Source organism: Euprymna scolopes, chromosome 21, assembly GCF_053919585.1.
Source record: "Euprymna scolopes isolate OS-2025 chromosome 21, ASM5391958v1, whole genome shotgun sequence".
In the NCBI taxonomy this organism is placed as follows: Eukaryota; Metazoa; Mollusca; class Cephalopoda; order Sepiida; family Sepiolidae; genus Euprymna; species Euprymna scolopes.
In genome coordinates this window covers 29,741,144-29,768,984 of record NC_136502.1, presented here as the reverse complement: position 1 = coordinate 29,768,984, position 27,841 = coordinate 29,741,144, and the positions used below count along the sequence as shown (strand labels likewise).

Here is a 27,841-nt window from a genome sequence, read left to right as displayed (position 1 = left end):
GCACAAACTTTTCTTAGAGATGATAAAAAAGGATGCAGAAAAATACTTCATTTGTTTTCTTACCTGTTTTTCTTGTAGTTTTAATCTTAAGTTTCTATTTAGAAGCGTTGTCAGATGGACGGTAGCGTTGACTGCAATGAGAGCTTTTTATCTACGACTGCGGTGTGTGAGGGGAAACTGACGGTGAAGAAAAAGAAAGAAAAATTAATATCGTGACATACGGGGGTGGGTGGGTAGGTAGGAGGTTTATTACGCGCGAGACATAGAGATTGGAAAAGAAATTATAGACAGCGTTTTTGATGTTATGGAAAAGTTAAATCACGGAGTACTTTATACCCCACCCCCTCCTCACCTTGTTATTTTTGGTCAAAGTTTTTTTGTTGATTTAGAACTATGACCTTTAAGCTCCGTATCATTAATAATATAAATAAAACGCATTTGACAAATAGACATTACACTACCACCTAAAAATGCATAAATATCGCAAAATCTCTATCTCTAAAATATTAGATACTAGCATAGGTGCCCGTGCCCGGCGTTGCCCGGGTGTTTTGAGGTGTACGCTGAGCAAAACAACAACACCAAAAAAAAAACAAAAAAAAACGGTCAATTTTTTTTAACTTTGACCCCTATTATGACCCCTTAAAATTTATTGTTTAGGGCTCAAATCAAGTTATTAAGTTAGATCCATGTCCAAGGAATCTATATCTAAAATTTCACGTGTTTAGACCCAAAATTGTAGAAGTTTGGTAGAGTTCTCAAAGATCAAATCGTTGAACTTTGACCCCTTAATCGCCAAATTTCTTTCCGAAAACCAATCACATCGATTTTCCCAAATCTCAGTACCCTGTATATCAAATTTCGAATCTGTAGGCTTAAAATTGACATAGTTATTGCGTAGGGAAATGTACACACACACACACTTATATATATAGAGAGATTTGGGTAAATGTGTAGTTTAGCGGCGTAGATTATTTGACAGACAAAAAATTATAAAAACTATTTATTTTATATAAAACACATTATTAGACCCAAAGACTAAAATAAAACTAGGGAAAAAAAATCATTTTTATTATATTTTCATCATTTTTTTTTATTAGACTAAATGTACGACATTCGAGGCCGCCATATTGCTTTTAAATTTTGTCCTTTCTAAAGGTTGACAGATTGGCCTTTTTAAGGCCAAATTTGGCCCTTTTTACGCTTATTATTGGACCATGTTTTTGACTACCATATTTTTTCGTAATGAAAGGAAGTAAAAAAGGGCGAATTTGGCCTTAAAACGGCCAATCTGTCAAACTTTAGAAAGAACAAATTTTAAAAGCAATATGGCAGCCTCGAATGTCGTATATTTAGTCTAATAAAAAAATGAAACAATTAATAAAAATGATTTTTTCCCTAGTTTTATTTCAGCCTTAGAGTCTAATAATGTTTTTTTTTTATATAAAATAAATAATTTTTATAATTTTTTTGTCTATCAAATAATTTACGCCGCTAAACTACACATTTACCGATATTTGTATGTACAGGATTCATTCCAAAATTACTTAACTGATCATTATGAATTTTAAAACATAGCCGCTAAGCGTAAGGGGTCTAAATGTGGACTATTTAGTTTAGTTTTATGGCCTCGTTTTTTATAAAAAGGATTAGTGGTGGGAAAGGATGCCACAGAGGTCACAACAAAGAATACATGAAATGAACAACGTTGGAAGTGTGTAGATTCTGACTCCATATAATTAAAGACAGACGGATATTGAAGGTTGAGAACCGATTTTATTTACTACTAACAACTTGTATTAGAAGAGGCAAAGTGGACGTAAGATGATTTAACGAAGAATGGATTGTCCGATGAAGATATTTGACAGTTTGTATTATGGTAAAATGTTCGTAGAATGTTTGCAGGTATGTATGAATTGACAAGGAATGAATGTTCGTAAACTGTTTGCAGGTATGTATGAATTGACAAGGAATGAAGGTTCGTAAAATGTAACTTATCTTTAGGACGATGGAGATGGTTAGGGTAGGCCGGTCATCCTGCTGTCGGTGATGCGTGTCCTGGCTTGTAACTGGAAAGCGGGTGACTTTTTCATCAGTATCTAGCAGCCCGGCGTCTTCGTCATTTTTTTTCTTCTCCATTCTTTGGTTTGTGTGAATTAGGCATTGTTTAGAATTGAAGGCGTTTGGGCCATAACATGAGAGCGTAATCGGCTTCAGTTCACTGGTGCCTTATTTCTTTTTCTTCTTCATTATGTCTCTTCAGGTTTGGTGACAGAATCCATCCATACGTTCACTGACGCAGCGGGGCGAGTTCTCTTCTCTTCATCTCTTTAGGTCGGATGGGAGAATCTGTCCATGCATTCACTGATGCAGCAGGGCGAATCTCCTCTTCCCTCTTTTTGGTTCCCTCAAATCCTTGTTTTATAATGGCAAACTGGCTCCCAGTGACTGTGATATTTGAGGTGTTTATTTTAGGTGCGGAGCTCTGCCATTGGTCGGTAATTATTTTGTGGTTATCTTATTTATTTCTTCCCAAGCGGAAGCGATGCGTGGAGCCATGTGTAAAAGACGATTTTTCATTTTGTCTCTCATGATGGATGCGTTAACATCCGGTTCGCTGCTAATTCTCATCATGTTCCGACAGTTTTATGCAAAGGAGGTAAAAAAGAGTGGAATTGAAGCCGTTTGTGGACATTCAGATACCACTGATTTCACTTTTAAACGATTAGTGTATGCAAAAATATTCTTTCACACACATACACACACACACACACATTATAAGTTACATATGTTTATATATACATGATCCATTCTTAAACTGATGAACCAAGCATAATGAATTTTGAGCGCACGTATGGAAGCGGTATCCCCCCCCCCCGCTGTTTTTTTTTATTTTCATCTTTTTTTCTCATTTTTTTCAGCAGATTATTATCGAATAGACACCAGTCTCCCAGATTATTAAAAAAATATTTTTGAAATGTCAATATTTAAATATTTGTAGGAGGTGCTCAGTTTCTAATGCAATGTTCTATTAAATCGATCATCCATTTTAGAACCACTCGACGTTTTTAGGCCAAACTTCGCGAATTTAGCCTTTTTTAAGCAGTTTAACCTTTTGTAAAATTTCGTTTTTTAAAATAATCTCCGAAAAAAAGCTGAACTCGCGAAATTTGGCCTAAAAACATCAAATGGTTCTAAAATGGGTGATCGATTTACTAGAACGCTGCATTAAAAACTGAGCACCCCTTACAAATATTAAAATATTAATTTAAATTTATTTTTTTAAATAATCTAGTAGAGTAGTATCCAGTCTATAATAATCCGATGAAAAACATGAAAAAATACAAAAATATAAAAAAATACATTTGTTTTCCTGTCGTGTCTGTTATAGAGCGTGGTGTCGTCAGCATACATACCCATCTCGCAGACAATTTTGTCAGGGAGGTCATTTATGAATATTAGGAATAACAGACGTCCAAGGATAGACCCCTGAGGCACTCCCACATTTATATCATATTGTTTAGATGTACGAACGTCAAGGACAACCTGGATTTTTCTCTTATCTAGAAGGATCTAATTATGTTATGTATTCTTCAAGTGATGCCGTATGATCTGATTTTCTTGAGAAGACCCTCATGCCATATCCTGTCAAAAGCCTTAGATATATCCAGAGCTACCGCTTTACCCTCCCCCGCTTTGTCCAGTGACTATTATATACGTTCTGAGATTACAATTAGGATGTCTGCTTTGGAACGGGCTTGCCTAAATCCATATTGTTTGTCAGTCAGAAGTTTAGCATCTGTAAGGTGATGGACTAGAGTTTGGTTAATTATGGTCTCAAATTGGCGAAAAGTGGGAGAAGGCTAATGGGGCGATAATTTACTGGGTCAGTTCTTTTGCCAGAATTCTTGAAAACTGGCACTACAGAAACAGTTTTCCAGCAGGCAGGAAAGCAAGATTCATTAAGGCATTTGTTGTAAAGTTTGGAGAGAACTGGAGCTACTTTGGCAGCGCATTTTTTTAATAGCACAGCCGGGATGAGATCAGGTCCACATGCTTTTGCAGTGTCAAGCTTTCTTATGATAGCATGCACCTGAGCAGGGGTGATTTTCAGATCGTCTAGTGTGGCGTCTGTCTGCAAAGGAAAGTCAGGGAGGGGGTGGTTAGCAGAGTCCAGTGTGGAGTTGGAGGCAAACCGTCTGACAAGCATGTTAGCCTTCTCAGTTGCTGAGCAAACAACCTCATGATTGTTAGATAGTGGGGGAATTGTTGATTGCCCATTATTTACTACACTATTGTAGATTTTCCAGAAGCCTCGGGTTCCTAATTTCTGTGCTTCGATGGGTTTTTTGGTGGTTTCAGTAAATTCTCTCTTAGCTATCGCTATTTCTTTCTTACAGTTATTTCTGGCTTCTATGTACTTCTGTCTGTTTGAACTGGACTTATGTCGATTAAGTTTGCGGTACGCATGCTGCCTTTGCACTATGGCAGCTGCACAAGTTGAAATGAACCATTGGAGAGAGTGGGGTTTGCTATAGAATTTGTTTGTGGGAACATGTGCTTCAATTGCCACTTTGAACCATTCAGTGGTCTCATTTACACAATGTTCACGAAGTGAAAAGATATTTTGCCATGGAGCATCCCTAATGAGGTCCCTGATGGCTTCCCAGTCAGCCTTTTTATAATATCTCATTGTTTTGAGCAGTGGCTCTTCAGTTTTGGCTCCAGAGTCTAGGGCGATTTCAACCATTACTACTGCATGATCGGCGTTCCCAAGAGGGCTGTGGGCATTCGTTACACAGTCATCGGGAACTGTGGTCAGAAACAGATCTAAAGGGATGCATGTTGTTCTTGCTGGTCTGGGAACGGGTTGGAAACGTAACCATCTGTGATAGGGAATGAGATATATATATATATATATATATTTTTATATATATATATATATATATATATATATATATATATATATGAATGGAAATGTATAAAAAAGAATATGGTAACGTGCAGGAATAAAATATAATATTATGAAAATAAATTAAAAAACTATTTATATATATATATATATATATATATATATATATATATGTAACTTTTGGTTCGTTCGCAATTAATAGTCTAAAAAACCACTGGACGGATGGCTTCCACGTTTTGGTATAATATGTTTACTATATCCATGTGTGTTTTTATATATTTCTTTTTAATTATAACATTATACTTAATATTTCTATGATAAATAGGTGTTTTTCTTTGTATCGATACAACATTTTTTTTATTTAGGGACAATTATTTATTACCGCTTCCTGTCACGTGACTAGTGTTATAATTTAGCGGTTTTCCTGCTAGATCTGGAGATATCGTTTGCAATATAGCGGGGAATTCTAGAAAATCTGGAGATATTTGGCACCCACATACCCGCAATTTTAGATTAAAAAATAAAGAAAAGCGTTTGAAAATGCTTTAAAAAATAAAATAAACTCATTCATTTAAGTAAAAACAAAGTAGCATTTATTGCCTTTGGTAACAATTATTTATTGATTATTTGTTTTGTTTTTCACCTTTTTTTCGGCTAACCATTCTTAAATCTCGCTATAAAATCGATTTTTCCAAGTACATTTTAGGTGGGGGGGGCATTCCAACCATCGAAGTTTAGTTTAAAATACGATCTAAGCAACCCCGCTTAATTTAGAAGTATTTAGTCGAAAATTGTAAAAAGCAAGAAACAACAGCAAAAAAAAAAAAAAAAAAACTTATACCAATACAGTAGAATTTAATTATCTACCAACCTAAATACTTTTAACATGCTAAAACAAAGTTTTTTTGTTTTTTTATTTTTCTAATTTCAAAATATGCAGAGATGAATCATTGAATTCCTGGCAAAAGTGCATTGAGAATGGTAGTGACTGTAGAAACATAAATTCTGGAGCACAAAACGTTGTTCGTTATAATGGTACCACTCTCGTCTTCGTAGCTCGTCAACTTTTTGAGTAAAAAAAAAAGTAGGAGACTTTACTTTTGGAACGACCTTCGTATATAAATTTTATCAAAACATTCGATGCATTAAAGGCAAACCTTTAAATGCGCACTTAGTTCGAATATTTCTTTTTAATTTCTTAAATGTCAAAAAAAAAAAAAAAAAAAAAAAAAAACCGTTCTATGATTGTTTGATAAAGTGGATCGTCTCAACTGACAGGAAAAAACAAAAACAGTCCGCCCTGCTTTGACAAAGTGGAAAAATACCAAGGAACACTTTTTTTTTTTTTTTGTCATTTGAAATTATATAATAAACTAAATTGTCGGACGAATACATTATTGTCCCTAAAATTATGTTATTAGCCGTAATTTACCCGGCGTTGCTCGGGAGTCTTTTTACTTTACATTTTTTTTTTTTTTTGTTCTTATTTAGAATTCGACTTAATTAAAAATAATAAAAAAAAAAGACTATGGAAAAATGTTTATGATGTATGTACCGTCATGGAACGAAAATGCTATATTTAAAAAATCACGTAAATTGATCAAGTCGTTTTATTTTTATAAAGAAAATCATTTCTAACCGATTTAAAGCAATTAATGTGAAATAGTTAGCATTACAATGCTGACCTCGCAAATTTGAATTATTGTGGACTTATTTGCCCTTGTTTTTTGTTTTGCAAGATGACGATATAAAACAGTTTCTTTTTCCTTGCTCATAAAATTTGATTTACTTAGTAAAATATAAAACTACTTGATCAATTTACGTGGTTTTTAGAATATGACATCTCTGTTCTGAGACAAGTATGAACATCATGAGGATTTTTCTGTATTTTCTGTACTTTTATTATTTTTTGTTATTTAGGTTTAATCAGAAATAAGAACCTTTTATTTTGCTTCCTTCTTTTAAAACAATGCCTGTCCCCACTTTTTGGGGATAGGGTTGTTAGTTCATATACCAATTATCCAAATTATTTTGAGTGAAATCAGTTTCAGCATTATTCTTAAACAACTTTATGCTGCCCCAACCGCACTGCACATGCACACAAGATTTATCTCCCTTAAAAATAAATTTGGTTATATGTCTTTAAAAATTCTATCTCGTTTGGAAGTAAGTGATTATTACCACCATGTGGACCGGAAATCGGTGATCATTTTATATAAAATTTATAACCGAAGCTGATCCCCGAACTCTAACTTATCTATATATATGAATAAGTGATTAAAAATTTTTACCTTGTCTTTTGTATTTTTAGGTTGTTTGCATATAATCACCTAAAAAGACTAGAATCTCAATGTTGAGGGGGTGCTGGTGATAAAGCTGATTGACTTGTGTCTAACACACTTAAATATCGACGTTTTCTGCTAGAAAAAACTGATAATAAAATTGACAGTGTTTTGATAATATTTAGCACAATATTGCTGGTCTTTCGAAAGATGAATTTGGGATGCAGAAAACGTATAATAATTAAGCACCAGTTTTATTTAAATTGTTGTCCTCAACGGTCGTACATCTAAACAATATGATATAAATGTGGGAGTGCCTCAGGGGTCTATCCTTGGACCTTTATTATTCCTAATATTCATAAATGACCTCCCTGACAAAATTGTTTCTGAGATGGGTGTATATGCTGATGACAAGGAAATGGCAGAAACACTAGAGGATGACCTCCAATCTGTAGTGGAATGAGGACAAAAATGAATGGTTACATTCAATGCTGTCAAGACTAAACTTGTTTCCTTCAATAATTACAAGAAACCTTCTCTACCACCTATTGCAATGGTCAAAGATTCATTATCTGAAAGTACTTCTTTTAAACTCCTCGGCCTAACGTTCACAGGAAACATGAGTTAGAACAATTACATTGAGAGCATTGCCAGGACCATTGCAAAGAAGGTAAGCTCTTTCTACTGTGCTAGAAAGCTACTAACACTCAAAAGTATCCTGTACCTCTATAAGGCCACCATTCGCCCATGTATGGAGTATTGTTATCATATTTGGGCTGGTGCATCTGCTACTAGTCTCTCACTCCTAGACAAGGTTCAAAAGAGAGTCGCCAATCTGATAGGTCCTGAACTGTCATCTAAGCTTCAGCCTCTGTCCAACCAACGAAATTTTGCATCTTTCTGCTTGTTCTACAAGTATTTTAATGGTGAATGCTCTTATGAACTGCAAGTACTTATGCCCCCTTGATGTAAATACCCCCGAAACACGAGAAGCAGCTAAATCCCACCTCTATACAACAGAGATCCCTAGATGTAAGAGAGCTTTGTACTCCAGTAGTTTCTTTCCCAGAACCACCAGACTTTGAAATTCCCTTCCAGATCCCTGCTTCCCCAACTGTACTGACATGCAGAAGTTCAAGTGTAACGTGAACTGACATCTTGCTGCCCAACTCCCTACATAGTACTCCAGTAGCTTATGTTCCTGATAGTAGCCCCCTACACCAAAATGGCAATGTACCTTGTTTGGAGTAAAAATGTAATTAAAAAAAAAAAAAATTTAAACTGACTAATTTTTCTTTAAAAAAAAAATCTGTACATTGTATCAATTCATTGTAACACCTTTTCTGATGAAGTTGGCTAGGAACCCTTTTGTCTGGAAACTTTGGCTCAGTTCGTCTGTTTCTTCTCAGAGGGTCGTTACATTGAATCCTGTATGCTGAAAGCAAATATCAAAGCCACAGGCAGAAAGAAAAACAGACATGTGAAATTCTATTCTACGAGAATTAATTCACAAACTTACATACAATGTTTTTACAAATGTCGTTCAGTCCTTAGTAAGTTTTCAAAAGTCCCAATCTCTCTTCACAGATAGCGTCATACGGGTGGAGGAGGGGTCATGTCTTCAGGGAACGGCGGGTCTCCACATGATCTTTGCTCCTTGGAATCAAAAAGTAATCTGACTAATTTTCGAGTGTATCGACTCAATGTGGTTGGGGTGGAAAGTTTCCCCAGCCAATCAAATCACGCTAAACCCCAGACTGTGGGTGTGCGATCCAGCCATCCCACTAGCTCTGAAATCTGGGGCCCGAAAAAAAAATGAAACCTATTCCCATGACCTCAAGGTCACTACCCATCACTCAGACAGCCAAAGGTCGAAGGATCCACCAGGACGATCAGTACAATATATTATTCTAACATTCTCACATTTCCTGTCATTGAGTTTTTTCAAATAAAAAAATATCTCAGGTTTTCCAAACAATAAGCAAATATATCTATTTTGACAATGAATTAAAATATATATATATATATATATATATATATATATATATATATATATTTATCTCTTACTTTAAGTCTTTGGGATATCTGCTGTTACCCGGGATCGATTAAAGCTATCTTAGCCTAGTTATTCGGCCCTCCTCAAGCCCCTGGGGGGGGGGTCTAAAGCTCCCCAGTGAGGGACAAATTGCTCCCTCAGGTGGATCCCGTCACACATAGCATTTTATTGATATAATTTCATGTTTAGGAATTAGCTAAGAAAAAATCTGTTTCTCATTGTAAAGTGTTGGCAAGATGACATACATTTGAAAGCACACTCGTTCCCATGAATGTTTTGTTTAAGTAGCCCACTCTCGCCTTTCATGCAAGCGGGCGGGTCTACTTCTATGAGGGTGTGACGCCAAAACCACTCCAGTCTTGTAAGTGGGCGTCTTGGTTTCGATTCCAATAATGTTTTGAGGCTCTGGAGTAGTCATACGACATGTCCCATGTCTGTGGGATAGGTTCCTGGGTAGTCATGTCACCCTTCTGCTGTGATGCACCGGTTGGTCTTCCTCAACCTCCATCATCCCAGGGGATGCTGTGTCATCCACCTTCATCTGTTCTGGCAGAGTGTCGAATGTTTCAGGCTAGTGTTGATCCTTACATGTGGGGGACCATTGTCCCGGTATTTTGGGCCCTGTTAGGTTGTCGACGGTATCCAACATTCCTGGTGGCTCCTCAGGTATCGAGTGACAAGGGGTATCTACCATGGGGTTTATTCTTAGGAGGAATCTGCGGTTGTGACGGGTTACCCGGTTACTCCCAGTGTTTCCACCACCCTTCCCATCTTTGCCCATCAGCATGGGTGTGGAACAACTTGGTTTTGAACCTGCACCATTTGCCAAATTTTCAGTTCCTAACGTGGGTGACTTTTTAGATTGTATTCCCTTTCATTCCATAAGTGTCTTTTTGTCATCACTGTTTCCTTGTAATGACTGATTTTTCTCCAGCGTTTATGGATTTGATATCAGTCCTGTAGCACTTGGAGATGGTCCTTTATTATGCGACCGTTGAGCATCATCACTGGAGACATATGTAGGTCTTATACCGGGGTGTTGTGATGAGTCAGTAGGGACCTAGCTGCCTGGTCATGGCATAGGCAATCACAACTGTCCGTGCTGTCAATAAGGATCATTTTAGCAGTTTTAATGGCCAATTCTGCTCTCCCATTGCTTTGAGGGTAATATGCCGATGATGTTCGTTTCCTTATGCCCAAATTATCTAGAAACTGATTATATTTACTGGAGTCAAACCGTGGTCACCATCAGTCGACAGTTCCTCCGGGACACCGTACGTGCAGAACCAGTTTCGTAGGGCGTCACATGTGGCCTTAGTATTCCCGGGCGACATCAGAGTGACTTCTACCCTCTCGGTGTATCTATCTGCATATACTAGGTAGTTCTTCCCTCGTAAATCGGAAAAGTCTGTCACCGTCTTCTGAAATGGGAACTCTGGGTTCGAGGACGGCATTAGGGGTTCCCTAGGTTGTGACAGAGCCATTATGTTGCATACTTTGCACTGGGCCCAGGTCTGACGAATGCTCGCATCCAGTTCTGGCCAAAACAACTGTTGTCTGGCATTTGCCAACATTCCATTGATGCCCTGATGCGCCGAATGGAGCAATTCCAGTACCTTCGCACGTAGTTTTCTGGGTATAAGAATTTTATTTTCTATTATCGTCACCCCTTCCAAGCAATATAACTCCTTTTTCATATGCCAAAACCAGCGAATTGTCTTCGGCAGTTCGTACTGAGATTTATGGAAACCATTTCGTATGAGTTTGGCGAGGGTACAACATTCCTCGTCAGTAGCAGCTGCTGCCACAATCCTGTCCCATATTATTGCCCTTAATTTGAGGTCCTGCTCATAGGTGGAGTTAAATGATGCTTTGTCCGAGACGATCTTCACCAAGGGTTTATGGTCCATGGTGACTAACAGCTCTGGGCATCCCAAACGAACATGCGGCATGTTTCCAGTCCATACACTAATGACAATGCCTCTCCTCCAACTGGTGCGTATCGCGACTCTGCATCATTAGTAAATCAGGAACCGGCCAGGATTAATCTCCTCACCACACTTCAGTCCGGCTTTGGTTGCACAGTTGCAGTGCTTCTGGAAAAGAAAATATCCCACGCCTGTCCTACTGAAGTCCGTTGACAAACAAGTTGGTTTGTTCACTTCGAAGGTTCTTACATCATTCTTGATCTCTTCTGTGATCCTTCTTTTCAACTCTTCGAAGAACTTATGATTTTTTGTCTTCAGCAGCTCCCGGAACGAGGCCATTACTTTGGCCTGAAAAAAAAGTGTAGGCTACCTGGTTTACCATTCCAAAACAGGATCTTATGTCAGTTATATTTTTTGGTGTCGGACAATTTTGTATTGCTTCAGTCATTTTTTTGGTGGGTTTTATTCCGTCTTCCGTTATCAAGAACCCAGCAAATTCTACCTCTTTTTCTGCAAAGTGAAATTTCTGGGAGTTGAATACGATACCATTTTTGCTGCTGTTATTTATTTACTCCATTGTACGTCAAAGTGATGCTTCAATAGAATCGTCCCATAGTATCGTATTATCTATACATCTTGTTTTCCTGGGCATATCTACAGTGATATTGTCGAACCTGCATGTATATGCGTCTCCTGATGCTTGGAATCCTTGTGGTGCCCGAAGATAATGGTGCCTACCCCATTCCGTGATGAAGGTAGTTGCATCTCTTGCCAATGGGGGAGGGTTGTGCTATGATAGCTATTCAATGCATCCCAGACAGTTTTTCTAGTTTTCGCAGGCACCAGCGATGCGTGGTTGAAAGGAGACGGTGTATAATGGGTTTCTAATAGGGTAGCAGCGTTGAGCTTTGTAGGTCTACCGTACGCCTTGGTGACCCATTCTTTTTTGGTGCAACCACCATTCTGGAGCACCATGTAGGTGTACCCACTGGTACAGGTTCTATGATGCCCAATACCTCGTCTCGGTCAAGGTCCTCCTTAACTCTTTTCTTCCAATGGTGTGGGACTGGGATTGGGGTGTGGACAGCTGAAGGTTTGGCCTACGGGATGAACGTGATGTCCATGGGTTTTCCTTTCATCGCCTGCAGCCATTGATGAGGGCATACATTGAATGTGCTGAACTCAAAATGCTCCTTCATCCATCGTTCCAATCAGGGTCTGTTTTCTTCCATAGGGGCAAAAGGGATATTGTTCGGCTGACGTGGGACATGAATTCTTTGTGGGCACCCACGTGGTGCCTTTCCGCCGTTGCTAGTTGCCACGTTCTGCTGGGAAGTTGGGTATGGAAAGTTTTTTAGTACCAGACCGAGGTCTTTTAGGACTAACTTGGACGGGCAGAAATTTTATGTATTTTTTGACACATATATAATCTGACGTGTTTCCCGTAATCCTACTCTGATTTTAGCAAATATCACGCCTTTTATGTTTAGTAGGTTTTCTGTGATTCCCCAAATTCGGTGACTGGTCGGTACTAGATATTTGTCTGGAAACTTTAGAATTTTTTGGATTTCTGGTCTGCTAGAGCATGTCTGCGCCCCAGTGTTTGCGATTGCATCAATGCAGTATGGAGGCCAGCTGGCCCTATGGAGATGCGCCCGAATTCCGCATGGGCCTCTGAAATCTGAGTTATCTCTACCGTCAGGGTTGGTGCTGGATCAGGAGTACCTCTTCGGAACTTATTTTTATTCCAAATAAGGTGCAGCACGGCCTTTGGTTTTGTCAGGTTACCTCACTTCTCTTTTTTATTTGTTCATCTTGGCAAATCATCCTGTTACGACCCCTTTTGTGTCTTTGGGTAGTGAAAGTTCTGGATTTTGCTCCGACCACTCCCGCTGTAGATCTGTTGCTGCCTCCAGCCTGACCTCTGTATATTCGTTGTAGTAGGGTATACACTACTGTGGAGATGGTGGATAGACTTGTCTGTGGTCTCTAGGTTAACAAGCCTGTTGAATTTTTCTTCCAGTGTTGTAAGCACCTTATTTTGATACTCTGACAGCACCTTGCTTTGATACTCCAGGTTTGCCAGTCCTGCCATCATTTGTCCTGGTACCATATCGGAGTAGCTGACTTTCTGACCGCATCCTATCTCGTTCGGACAAGTCACTGAAAAGTTGCAGAATTTTGCGACTGATCGAAGTTGTGCCATGAAGTCCATAACCAATTCCCCTTTTTTCTGCCTTACGGAATGGAATTCTTGACTGTACACTTCTTTGTGTAGGCTTCTGACGGCTACAAGCTTTATATGTCCTAACAGCTGTTCCTCCGTGACGGAGTTCAGTATTTCTGCTCTTACCATGTCGAACAACAGCCTGTTTACTTCTGGGGGACAAGCCATTCTCAGCTCGTTTCTTAATGCTGTTGGCTCTATCAACCTACACATCTCCTTGTATCTATTCCAGGAGTCAATGAATATCGCCCAGTCACCATCCCTTGAGTTTGGTTCTATGGTAGGTCTGTCGGGTTTCTTGTACGTGGCCTGTTGGAATGTCCTCCATCTCTTCGCAGGATGATATTCTCTTGCTGTAGTTCAAGGATCCGTTGCAATAATGTCTGCTGTGTTTGTTCATCCATATTCCAACGTTGTTTGTAGCAGGTTTCCTATATCAGCGACGCCATGTAAAGTGTCTGCAAGACAACGTATATTTGAAAGCACACTCATTGCCATGAATGTCTTGTTTAAAAGGCAAAATGTGTGTGACCATTTCGTGTATGTCTTCAAAAGGCTTTTCGAGCACACGCTCCTGGGGTCGTTACTATCATTTACAACTGTTTATATGGGTCCTATATCATAATATGTAGGATTTGGGAACGTGGGTCGTCTCTAGATTTATTTACGTCGACTTTTATGAGATTCGCGCTATTTCACTTTGTCCCCGGTTCGTCCTGCATTTTTGTATAAATACAGTGAAAAACGTTGGGTTCTCGGCTTTTGCTCTGCTTTCCCCCCATTCCCACCATAATCTGGGGTGAAGTGAAAACTAAAAATAACGATCGTGCGATGACCTCATTTAGCGTCGTCCTGTCAATCAAACCTCTTTTAGCTTTATAAGCTTTAACTTAACATGCTAATCAATTACTTTCACTCGTGGCCGAGACCGTTAAGTAGTTGGCATTGGTTTCCACCTCCGCGTCAAAGCTTCCGTGTTCAATCCCTCCTCCCGACCAAACGTTTTTTTTTATTACTTCGCTTATTCTTTAGTTTACCCCCCCCCCCCATACACAGGTTTATTTATGCCATTTTTTTCCGTTTTGGTTTTGGATTTTTTTTTTTACATCGTCTTTTTTATAATATTTAAGCAGGATTATTAATTACCCCCCCCCCTTCATACACACCTACAAATACCCAGGCAACGCTGGGTACCCCCCCCCCCCGCTAGTCTATAATATAAATCTCACCTGTTTATTTGAATGTGTGTATGTATGTATGCCTAAAACTTTCGACAGAGGCGACGGATTTTCACAAGATTGATATCATCTTGAAGCTTGACGTCTCGGACGACAAATATTGAAAAATTGGCCAAAAGCATTAATTCTTCATCCTTAACTGGGCAGTTTCTACAAGGAGGGGGTCGATGTTTTGTGAGCCATTTTTGCAAGTCATCGTATGAGTTGGATTGATTTTGCCTAATTTTAACATTCTGAACTTCCGGTCGTGTCATGGAGTAGCGGTAAGATGTCAGATTTTCTTTCACTTTCTTTTCTGCCTTCGCGTCACGGGTTCGACCCTGCCTGCCTACTACCACTTTTTTTTTTTTTTTGCTCAACCCCCCCCCCCAAACACCCGGGCAACACCAAGCACCCAGGCTTGTAATTAATAATTTTAATTTAATAAATTCATGTGCAAGAACAAAGGAAAAGTAGATTGTGGATTTCAAAACATTTTCTAATATGTACTTTTCCAATGTCCCAAATTCATTTTAAAAAAAAAAAACAATTTAGGACTGTGCTATTACCAAAGCTCTGAGCTCAGTTTCCTGAAGGTTATGTAAGGCAGTGGATCACCACTGATCCCTCTCTTTTAGCTGCCGAACTCATCCACTTTTCTCAGTTTGACCTTTGACCACCAAACTCCTTTTTTGAGATGCAAACCAAAGTCGCTATTAAGCACAAACTTCAATAAGACTTCACTATCCAAGATGGCGACCTGCCACATGAGGACCTTGTAGCAGACAGGACAGCAGGGAACATCACCAGGAGCGAATTCTCTAGATTTTGAATATACTTCCTTTCTAGCTTGTTCAATCAGAAGCCAGTTCTCAGTCATGTGACCGAGTTTATAAAAGGTTGGACCGGCAGCTCTCTTTCTCTTTTCTTCCCGGACCTTGAACTGAAGACGCCACATAACCCACCTCAGCCTTCAGGCCTAGGGTTCAACTATGACATGGATACAAACAAGCCAACATCCTACAGAACTGTCTCTAATCTTTTGTGACACACGTTTCTACTACTATTTTAGACAAACATGCATGCATGAACTCTTTCTCTTTAAACAGGCCTATCTAATTATTAATCAACGTCACTAGACAGAAACTCTTTCCGATACTAACCCTTTCTCTATACAAGTCATAATAACGAAGATAATCAATAAAGCTGTTATCAAATGTTAGAATGATACTTTTGTCTTTCTTATTCTACAACCTACTCCCAATTCTATTTGACATACAAGATTACTTCCAAACAACAAAATGAACTCTGCCAGCCTTACAACCTGCTGTCCTATTGATACCTATATACATACAGACTTTTAAGAACATTCTTCTATTATAGGCTATTATTGGAATTTTATCCTTGTCCAGATAAAACTGGCCTAAAAATACAACAATACAACACAAAATAGAACTCGTATGTAAAATAGTAATAAAGAAGAAAGGGGAGATAGAAAGAATAACTAAGAATGTCTTGTTTTAAAATATGAAAAAAAAAAGAATTTATTTATACTAATATCCTGAAAGTTGTATACAATTCCTAAAAAAATATGCCAAATAATAACCATTAAGGACACAAATAAAATAAACTGCTTTTCAAAACTTTTTGAAAAAAAATGGTCTTCACTCTCTATGTTTCTTCGTACGCTTGTACACACGTTCCGACCTCAGTTGCAAAGTGCACAAAGATAAAGAATAGGAAATAACTCCAGCTCACTTGTTCTTTGTAGCATGTATTTATTTGCTTCCCCACTGAGCAAATTAGGAACAAGGCCGTTTTTTAATGTGGAGAGAGAGAGGGGGGGGGGAAAGGGGACCAGCTCCCGATGGGTAGGAAATGGGAGCTGGATAGTAACTGTTGGTATGAAGGGTTGCCCCTACATTGACCAAGGTCTGATATGTGGCTTACCCCCACATATGGTCTTTGCTTGCAGTATCTGCCGGAACAGATGGTATTTATTTGCTCCCCCACCGAGCAAATTAGGCACAAGGCCGATTTTTAATGTGAGGAGTGAAGGGAGGGGGAAGGGGAAAGGGGGACCAGCTCCCGAGAGGTGGGAAATGGGAGCTGGTTAAGGGTCAAGCATGTGGGGTTGATATTTATTTGCTGCCCACATCAGCAAAATGTGGCACAAGGCCGGAAAGTGGGAACCCCACAGGCTCCCCTAAAGGAGGGGCACTCCTGCAATTTTAAAAATTGCCTGAGTAACCCCGTCGGCATTCCCCGGTCGGGGCGCCTCAAGCAGCAAGCAATAAACTTGCCCCACCGGAAAGCCCGGTGGCAAGGCCTGGGAGGGTGGACCTCCTAGGTATTACCCAGGCGGTGTACCTCAGTCCAACAGGTGCTGGGCCGATTCCCGGCCCTTCACCTGTTGGGCTGAGTGTCAAGTGACGAATCCTTGACTTGACTGGTCAGATATGTGGGGTTACACCCACATATGGTCTTTGCTAGTCATAGCTAGTCCTAGCTAGTCATAGCTTGCAGCATCTGCCGGAACAGATACTACACTTTGATCTTTGTATTTATTTGCTTCCCCACGTAGAAAATTAGGCACAAGGCCGTTTTTTAGTGTGGAGATGGAGGGAAGGAGGAAGGGAAGGGGGGCACCAGCTCCTGAGAGGTGGGAAATGGGAGCTGGATTAGAAACTGTTGGTATGAAGGGTTGCCCCTTCAGTGACCAAGTTCAGATATGTGGGGTTGGCCCCACATATGGTCTTTGCTAGTCATAGCTTTGCAGCATCTGCCGGAACAGATACTACACTTTGATCTTTTTATTTATTTGCTTCCCCACTGAGCAAATTAGGCACAAGGCCGTTTTTTAATGTGGAGAGAGAGGGAGGGGGGAGGGAAAGGGGGATCCAGCTCCCGAGAGGTGGGAAATGGGAGCTGGATAGTAACTGTGGTCGTAGGGTGATCCCTACCTTGACCAAGTTCAGATATGTGGGGTTACCCCCACATATGGTCTTTGCTAGTCATAGCTGGTCTTTACTTGCAGCATCTGCCGGAACAGATGGTATTTATTTGCTCCCCCACTGAGCAAATTAGGCACAAGGCCGTTTTTAATGTGAGGAGTTAAGGGGAAATGGGGACCAACTCCCCGAGGAGTAAGGGAGCTGGATAGTGACAATTGGTATGAAGGGTTGCCCCTACATTGACCAAGGTCTTATATGTGGGGTCGCCCCCACATATGGTCTTTGCTTGCAGTATCTGCCGGAACAGATGGTATTTATTTGCTCCCCCACTGAGCAAATTAGGCACAAGGCCGTTTTTAATGTGAGGTAAAAACCAGCTCCCCTAAAAGGGGTCACTCTGGTTACCAAAAATAATAATTGTCCCAGTATAGAGGGTTTCCCCTCCATTGACTGGTACAAACCATCTTAAGTGCAGAATCTGCCGGAACAGATGCTACACTTTGATCTTGTCAGCCCGGCCACGGAGGACCTGACTTGTTCTTTGTAGCAACAACATTTCCTCATGGTTACAGCCGTAACGTCACCCACGTGACCTAGAACGTACTCCATGAGATCTCAGATGTTACTTCGAACGTTATCTCGTTCCGTGCTCCATGGCCCTTCCGTGATCGTTCTCTTTCTCTTTTTATAATCTTTGTGCCTTTGTTGGTGACGTCACTTCACATGCATTTACATCCTCACATAAACATTATGTTACATCTAGCCACCAAATAAAAAGAGGCCGACTTTCGTGATGTCAGTCAGTCATGGATATGGCCTATTAAAATCTGCACAAAAGCAAGATAAGCAAAATGACAAAAATGCATGCGGTATTGCATAAGCCGACTTACTGCTGGAAAATTCGAATAAGGATGCACAGGATAGGCCGTCTTATGAATGGGATATTTTTGCAAGTGCAATTTTTTTTTATTTTCATTGAAAAATGAAAAAAATTTTTTTATTCTTTTTGTTCATTTATCACTGAGAAAGTCTGATTAAAAGACAAAACAAAAACAAAAAGTAAAAACAACAATAAAAAAAACTAGATATTTATTTGCTGCCCACATCAGCAAGATGTGACACAAGGTCAGAAAGTGGAAATGTCCAACCAGCACCCCTGAAGAAGGGGTACCTCTGGCCTAGTAAAAATTGCCTGGCCCCACACCTGCCCAACTGACATCAAGAATGAATTTTTGACTGGTACTTTCTACCCAACTATTCCAAGCGACCGAACCAGCAAGGAGACTCAGGCTCTTCTGGTTCACTTTTATCATGAAAATAATTTTATTTCATTTTTATATTATAGTAGAATCCACTTTCACCCATCACCCACCCTAAATAAAATACAGATAAATGAATCAACCAAACTACATCCTCTTCTATTTAATTAAAACAGTGTGTGTGTGTGTGTGTGTGTGTGTGTGTGTGTGTGTGTGTGTGTGTGTGTGTGTGTGTGTGTGTGTGTGTGTGTGTGTGTGTGAATAAAATCTTAAACTACTGGTCACATAACACTAAAATTAACAGGAAATTGTAATCATACACCAAGGATGGTTTATAACGAATAAAATCTTTGTTTGGATGGATGAATAATGCGTACAGAAATATGATGGCAATTTGAAATGCAAAATATTTATTTCAACTTGCCGACATATTTCTATTACTTTTGCGCATGAACAAATTCATTCATAGTTTGAAGTTTTTTCATTTTTAATGTTTGTTATCTATCTGTCAGTAGCTCAAATGGTAGGGAATGCGGCTGGAATGCTAAATGTTTTGGTTTTGATTCTAGTTGATCGCACCTAAGTCGTTTTTTAAAAACTTTTTAAATCACTACTATATATTAGGTACAATATAATATTCAATAGAGAATTGGCTCTGCAATAATAAATATGAAATCGGCATGAATTAAAATATATTTAAGCTTATTATACGACTCAGCAAAGCAAACCCCGCCTCCCACAAGTATCAAATGTAGGTGTGTGTATTTAAATTTAAATATGTATTAAATAAATTTTAAAATAAAAAGTAAATTTTAAATTCAAAAGAAAAACCTTTTGCACTTACAAGAATAGCCGGGTTTCCCTGCATTGCCCGGAAACATAGATTACAAAATTGAAGAGTAAAAAAAAGGATGTTTAACATCTTTTTTTTTTTTTAATTTTCTTTCTTTCGACCTTTTTCTACCTCCTTCTCTTTCCTTCCCTACCCCTTTCTCTTTGCTGTTCACACTTTCCACCTCCCTATCCTCTGTCCCCCCTTCCTTCAGACTTGGTACAAAACAGATGCTATACTTTCATCCTAACCCAGAGGCTAAGAAAGTGCATTTTAATTTGTTTCAGACCAATGGTCGATCAAAAAAAAAAAAAAAAAAAAAAAAAAAAAAAACACTAAATATCGTCTTCCATCCCTGACTAATTTTGTCTAATCTAGTATAATCTGGAATCCAGAGCATCACTAAGAAGTTAACTTACTTTTGGGTTATTATGCGCTCTATCTAAGATATTGAGCACTTATAAAAATTGACGAGACCTCCAGAGCACTACTAAAACTAAGCCCCCCCCCCCACATTGCATCTAGATGAGAAATGTTTTTGTTTCTCATATTTCAGTTACTACCTGCTCTATGCAGCATATTGAGCACTTTAGATTATGGCTTCCGGGCAACACTAGATTAGAGCAGTTCTTTATCACAGGCGACACTGTGTTTAAACATACCTGCTTTATCTAATATCCAGTGTAGCACTAAAACCAAGTTAACTAACTTTTAAGTCACCACATGCTTTATCTAAGATATTGAGCACTTATGATACTGATGAACCTTTCAACACACACACACACACACCCATAGAAGAGAAAACTAATGTTTCAATTTCATAAAAAAAAAATTTACTATACGATAACATTAAAAATCGAATTTACTTCTTGATAACAGTAAATGATGAAAGAATGAATCTATACCAGAGTTAGGCTTGACCTTTACATAATAGATTATTTAAGCAGACGGTTCATAAACTACAGAGGTTGGTTCCTTTAAAAATTCAAAAATGCGTTTCTGACTGCTTTTTAAATCCTACCCCCCCCCCCCATATTAAAATGAAGGAGACGAACTTAACTAGATTCACTACTAAATCGTTAATTGTATTATTTCGATTCATCAGACTACTGTTCTTATCTTGAGTGACATTTTCACAACGTTTTGGTCAATGAAACCTTCGACCTTCTTCAGGTGTATCTGTTGAACTTGGGAATTTGGATAAAATTTCGAACAAAACTCTTTATTTACTTCCGTCAGCCATGACTGGATACAGGTCCGAAGTAATTCGCAATTGTATTTTTCAATCATGCACACTGAAAATTCAACCTTCAGGAGAATATAACTTTTAGAATTTTTTTTTTTTCAAGTACTCTTACCTCTCCACCGCGGGTGAAGTGGCTAGAGTATTAGGAAAAAGTACAGTTCTAGTATGAATTTTTGAGAGCCTTAAGCCTATTTTTATTTCTAATTGTAAATATTACTATTTTATTACTAATTATTATTACTATCTCTCTCTCTCTCTCTCACACACACACACACACACACACACACACATATATATATATATGTATTTATGTATGTATGTATGTATGTATTGTTTTTACTTATTACTGTATATATATTATCGATTATTTATAATAAATGATTCCGGGTTCAATCGTTAAGATAACCACTCTTTCATTCTACCAACTGAGTTAATTTGCAACAACTATTAAACGTCTGAAATTAATTTTAAACAACTATTAAACGTCTGAAATTAATTTGAAACAACTATTAAATGTTTGAAAATAATTTGAAACAACTATTAAATGTTTGAAATTAATTTGAAACAACTATTAAACGCTTGGAATTAATTTGAAACAACTATTAAACGCTTGAAATTAATTTGAAACAACTATTAAACGCTTGAAATTAATTTGAAACAACTATTAAACGCTTGAAATTAATTTGAAACAACTATGAAATTAATTTGTAACTATTATCAAACATTTGCAATTAATTTGCAACAACTATTAAACGTTTGAAATTAATTTGCAGCAACTATTAAACGTTTGAAATTAATTTGAAACAACTATTAAACATTTCAATTAATTTGCAACAACTATTAAACATTTAAAATTCATTTGCAACAACTATTAAATGCTTGAAATTAATTTGCAACAACTATTAAACGTTTGAAATTAATTTGCCACAACTATTAAATCTTTTAAATTAATTTGCAACAACTATTAAACGTTTGAAATTCATTTGTAACCACTATTAAACACTTGAAATTAATATTCAACAACTATTAAACGTTTCAAATTAATTTGCAATGACCATTAAACGTTGGAAATTAATTTGCAACAACTATTAAACGTTTGGAATTAATAAATTTATTTCAGTTCTTGGAAGGGTGAAAATATATGCATGTGCGGAACGAACACACTATTTAATTAAAATGAAGTTTGACCCCTGACTTAACAAAATTTGCACTCCATGGAATTGATCATTTTCCTAAATTTCAGATATCATACATCTGGGTCAATACCGATCAAGAAAATATCAACTTTGTGTGGTTTTGATTAGTATCTTTTTAGTTTTAGCAAGACACACGCACAAGTTTGCCCTTTATATAACAAGTAAAAACATCACTAATATTAATAATAATTTTAGGATTGCTTCATTCAAATTAACATTGTTTTCTAGTCGATTGAGGAGAGGAAAATTAATATTTTTTGCTTCTTTGCTAAGTTTGAAAGGTAGAGAAGAATCTTGATTGGACGATCGGATATCTATGTATTTAATATAGAAATCAAGTTTTAACCTCAGAAAGTGGCGCTGTTTTTCTAAAAACTTACTGAAGTAAAAAAAAAAAAAAAAAAAAACTAAAAAAAAAAAAAACTACGAATGTACAAAATACATGGTCGATCCCTAAACTGTAAAAATACTTTGACCCTTCATTTCACTTAAAAATTCACCAAAATTCGAGAAATCAATCAATTTTAATGAAATTTTCAGTATTTATTAATTATCACAGATTCTAACGAGCCCCCCCTTTTTTTTTTAAATCTTAGTGAAAATGTATTATTTTATGCGAACAAAAACACCTTTACTAAAGTTATATTTTAGTACTAAAAAACAAACAAAAAAAAACAAAGAAAATGTATGAATCTTTTTTTGTTTTATGAAAATAAAGCTTATATATATTAACCATTAATTTTTAAAAAAATATTTGTTATATGCTGCGACAAAAGCTCCTAAAGTCTGCGTTAATGGAATCAATATAACTCAAAGAAAAATTAGTTTCTCGAACTAACGATTCACAGAAAACAAATGATATAATTGCAAAAAATATTTCATGTAACTTTAATGATAATAGTTTCCGGGAAAATTTTAAATATGATATTATAATATTTCCCTTGTATATATGAACATGTAAACACCAGTATACTAATTTCATTTTTTTTATTATTATCTTGAAAATAAAATGGGGTTTGTTTTACTGTACACATAGATTCGAAAAGTTGTCAAAAAACAAATATATAACAATAAATGTTATCAAAAGCAAGATAAGTTACTTTTCTACCTAACTGGATAATTTTCTAGTGTTTTTTATTTAATGTAACATGTTTATTCAGCTCGAAAAACAGTGTTTACCGATGTATTGAAAAATTGCAAGTGGCGCCCGCGCCCGACTCTCTCTTTCACGCGGTAAGTTTGGGAAAAGGAGTTATAAATAATAAAAAACTAGATAAAATACTGTTAGAAACTCACTCGATATATGTTACCGTGACATAGGCTGACATATTCGGTGGGGTTTTAACAGTATTTTGTATATATTTTTTTATTTTTAACTCATTCTCCCAGCTGAATAAACATGTTATATTAAATAAAAACACTAAAAACATATCCAGTTAGGTAGAAAAATAACTTATCTTGCCTTTGATAACATTTATTTGTTATATATTTGTTTTTTGACAACTTTTTCGAATCTATGTGTACAGTAATACAAACCCAAAAATTGAAAAAATTTACATCCTGAGTCCACAGGAAAAAATAATTTCAAAAATGGGACAATTTTTACTAATGATTAATTTAAAGAAGTATGGATGAAAAATAAAAAATGAAAGCCGATGCTCAAAATGTTGACCTCTCCCTTTACTTAAAAAGTTCACCAAAAATCAGGAAATAAACCAATTTTAATGAAATTTTCAGTATTTATCAAATAATGATCGCGGAATATAATGAACTAATTTTTTTTATTTAAATCTTAGTGGAAATGTATCATTTTGTTTAAACAAAAAATACCTTTACTAAAGTTATAACTTTCAGTAGTAAATAAACAACGTAAGACTTTATTTTTGCTTTTTTTTATATATAAATAAAGCATCGTAATTTGTAACGATAAAAATTAAATAAAAACTTTTTTACAGGAACATTACGAAAAAAGTCCCGAGTGAAGAAATTTATTATCCACTTCTTCCCGTGGAAGGTAATTCTTCTTAATCAATTAGACGTTACTACTAAACTCTGAAACATCAAGGAAGAAAACAAAAACAAAAAGAAAAAAGAAAAATATGAGAAATAGAATTTATTAAATATAATGGTAAAAGGAAAAGTTCGTGACCTCTATGGGCTGCCAAAAATGTCCATCTGGCTTACAAGTATTCTTGTAGTAGTAACCGAAAGGGGAGAGAGTGAAGAGAAAGAGAAGGAAAAAGAGATAAGAAGGTGGAAGAAAGAAAGAAAGAAGGGAGGGTGCACTTACTGGAAACTTCTGGGCGCCCTTTTCCGAATGGAACATTTAGAAAGTTTGTTTTGTTTGGGTTTTTTACTTTCAGAGTTTGTGTTATTTAAAAGTTTTTTTTTATCAGTCCTTTTCCTGGAAACTCGTTTCCGTAGTCCTTTTTGCAAGGAATAAAATTCCATGGAGGCAGAATATTTTAGAGTTTTCAAGTTTCTTGGAAACTTTCCAGCGGCAAATTTTCTTCTTAAACTTCAATTATCCTTTTCTCGATAATTGAATTCAGTTTTCAAGTGTCTTAGAAAACTTTGAGGCGAATTTTCTTCTCTTGGTTCTTTTCAACAATTTTAATGTCTTGTTAGGACAGAGTTGTACTTCGCCTAAGTTATTTTTCAGGCTTGGTTCTTTTCAACAATTTTAATGCCTTGTTAGGACAGAGTTGTACATCGCCTTAGTAAATTTTCAGGCGTTCCTTTTTATCCAAGACCTTAAAGGAATGCATTCGATACTTGTTGTCTCGACAACGCCCTTTCCACAACTACCGAATTAATTCAAAAATGTCACACACGTGCTCCAATTTAGCACGAAAACGTCTGATCCAACTGACTAGTTCTCGAGCTCAGAGAATTGCCCTCTCCATCGTTAGAAGCTTGGTGAGAGTGGGTAATGGAAAGTTCTAAAGGACGCAAGTTCTTTAAGGAATGTTCCTGAGTGCTGCCATCACTCCTTTTGATTAAAGCAGACCGAACCAAGCTATCCGATCCAGAAGTTAGATTAACCACCCTTCTCAAAGACCAATAAGGACGAGGCTTCATAGGTTTTTTTTATCAAAACGACATCGCCCAGCTTAATCATATTTTCAAAATCAGATTGGTAAAGATCTTGCGACAACTCTCTCAGACCCAAGAGATATTGTTCATACCATAGCCTTTTAAAACGATTTAAGAATTCATCTCTACATCCCAGACTCTCAATAAGCTCTTCTTTGCTAGAGGGGTTATCCTGGCAACAATCTTCTTCTAAGGACAAAAACACAGAGTTTTTATGGAAGGGATACACAAAGGCATTAGGAGTAATCACCTCCAAGCCAGAATCATCAGAGCAACGATAGGTCAAGGGCCGATCGTTAACAGATCCCTGCACATCTGACAGAACCGTCAAAAGTTGAAAATAACTTTTCCTACGTCCTATAACCTTGAAAAGACAACCTTTTACAACTCGAATTAATCTTTCCCACACAGCACCATACCAAGCAGAATATAAAGGTATCGTTTGGTGTTTGATAAGATGGGCATCAACTGTCCCTCTAAATTCGTCAGACAAATAAACCTGTTTGACAAGGTCACAACCCGCAACAAAGGACTTTGCATTATTGGAATAGAAGGGACTCCATAAAAATTGAAAAATCTCACAAATGCCAAAACCACAGACTGAGTGGTCATATCAGGCAACAGTTCCAAGTGTATAGCTCGCACACTAAAACAGGTGAAGATTAAAATATACATCTTTTTAGCCTCATCACCTTCATGCACCCACAAATGGCCAGTAAAATCGATCCCGGTGTGCAAGAACGGCTTAACTAAATTAACCCGATGCTTAGGCAAATTTGTAACCTTGGGATATCTAAAGGGAAGAGTGTTATATTTTTTGCAAATGACACAACAAGATATCACCGTTTTAATAGCTTGTCTAGCTTTGGGTATCCAAAATCCCAACATTTTGAATTTGCCAAGCGTAGCAGCAATTTCCAGATGCTTACACTTTAAATGACAATCCATGATTATTAAACTTGTAACATGACAAGACTTGGGAAGCAGAATATGATTCATCATCAGAAAAATAAGTAGATTTACTAATTCTACCTCATGAGCGAATCAATCCTTCATCGTCCAAAAATAAATTAAATTTAGAAACCAAAGGGGGGGAGGGCTTCACCGCCATCAGACTTAGACAAATAATCCTTTTCCTTAGAAAGGAACATTCCTTGTGTCATTCTGAGCAAGTACAATCTCGCCTTAATACCAGAATCGAGAACAATACCTCTCATTTTTGATATAAATCGGAAAACTGCAGTCAAAACTCCAATGATCTTATCCAGCGAAGAGAATTTCTCTACTTCAATTATATGACTGCCTTGAATGACAGGTTCACAACCAGTAACTATACTGATCAACATCTGGCTAGCCGGATTAAGACAATTCAGGTCGTAACTAGGCCAGATCAAGTTATCTCCTTTCGGCTTTCAAAACTAGGTCCCCCATTTTTGTCCGCCCATTTTTGCCCGTATCTAGTTTATAAATAATCATTTTCCAGAGATTTTTAACTTGATTTATTTAGACTTAAAATTCAAATGAATTTGGGGTTATCCTGACGCTCCGCACTCCTTTGTTTACCTCGGAAGTGACGTCACACAAATCATATAATACGGATGGCTACAATTGTAAAAATAATTTGTTTTATTTTTCTTTCATTTTGAGCTCATTTTTTCTCCCGCTTTTTTTTTTTGTTTTTGTTTTCTACAATTAATAAACCAGTTTACAAGTAAAAAATAATTTGTTTTACTTTTTAATTACCAACACAGTAGCGAATTTAATTTAAATTTAAAGTGCAGGAGTACCTATAAAAGGTAACGCCGGATCGGAAAAAGAGCTCAAAATGAAAATAAGATAAATTCTCCGCTCAAAATAAGAAATGGAAGAAAAAAAAAAAAACAAGTTAAATTCTCCGCTGTGTTAGTAATTAAAAACTAAAACAAATTCTCAAAATGAAAAGAAATGTTAGATTCTCCGCTCAAATACCAATATAACAAATGGGAGAGAGAAAAAAAAAATTAAATTCGCTAAAACAAATTATTTTTTACTTGTAAACTGGTTTATTAATTGTAGAAAACAAAAACAAACGGGAGAAAAAAGGAGCTCAAAATGAAAGAAAAATAAAACAAATTATTTTTACAATTGTAGCCATCCGTATTATAAGATTTGTATGACGTCACTTCCGAGGTAAACAAAGGAGTGCGGAGCGTCAAGATAACCGAATTCGTTTTTTTTTGTTGTTTGTTTTTTTTTTTTTTCAATATTTGTCATTGTAATTTGTTTAACATAAAAAATATATATATATTATTTTCTTTTAGAGATTAGACACTATCAAATTTTTTGTTTGGGGGGGGGGGGAGAAATCGAAGTAGGAAATAACTACATGATATTTACAGGTTCTAAAACTATACTTTACCATGGACGCCATTATTCTATAAGTAAACCATAACTTAACCTGCTCCACAGACGAGTTCCTATTTATAATGTCTTCCCACGGGACAGAGTTAGACACCAGGGTCGTTTTTTAATGTTGAGGAAAGGAACAAAACAGAAAAATTGTCTCAGTTGTGAAGGATTTCTCCTCCACTGACAGAACAAGACATTGAAGTGCAGCATCTGAAGAACAGATACTACACTTTAATCTTGACCCGAAG

At 37.0% G+C, this 27,841-nt stretch overlaps 2 protein-coding genes across 3 annotated transcripts in view; both read right to left on the bottom strand.

The window, feature by feature from the left end:
- The window catches only part of LOC145242079 (ornithine aminotransferase, mitochondrial-like), a 138,397-nt gene that overhangs the window by 80,118 nt on the left and 30,438 nt on the right, over positions 1 to 27,841 (bottom strand). For both annotated transcript variants that reach the window (XM_080104990.1, XM_080104989.1), the window contains exon 2: positions 64 to 177. The gene's annotated coding sequence lies outside the window, so the exon portion shown is untranslated. The remainder of the gene's footprint in view (positions 1 to 63; positions 178 to 27,841) is intronic.
- Positions 25,599 to 26,153, bottom strand: LOC145242760 (uncharacterized). Its single transcript, XM_080105899.1, has one exon. The coding sequence runs from the start codon at positions 26,151 to 26,153 to the stop codon at positions 25,599 to 25,601; it is 555 nt and encodes a 184-aa protein (XP_079962025.1).

Excerpts from the sequence above, each read along its gene's own strand:
- LOC145242760 (XM_080105899.1), bottom strand. The coding sequence starts at position 26,153 with ATGGATTGTCATTTAAAGTGTAAGCATCTGGAAATTGCTGCTACGCTT.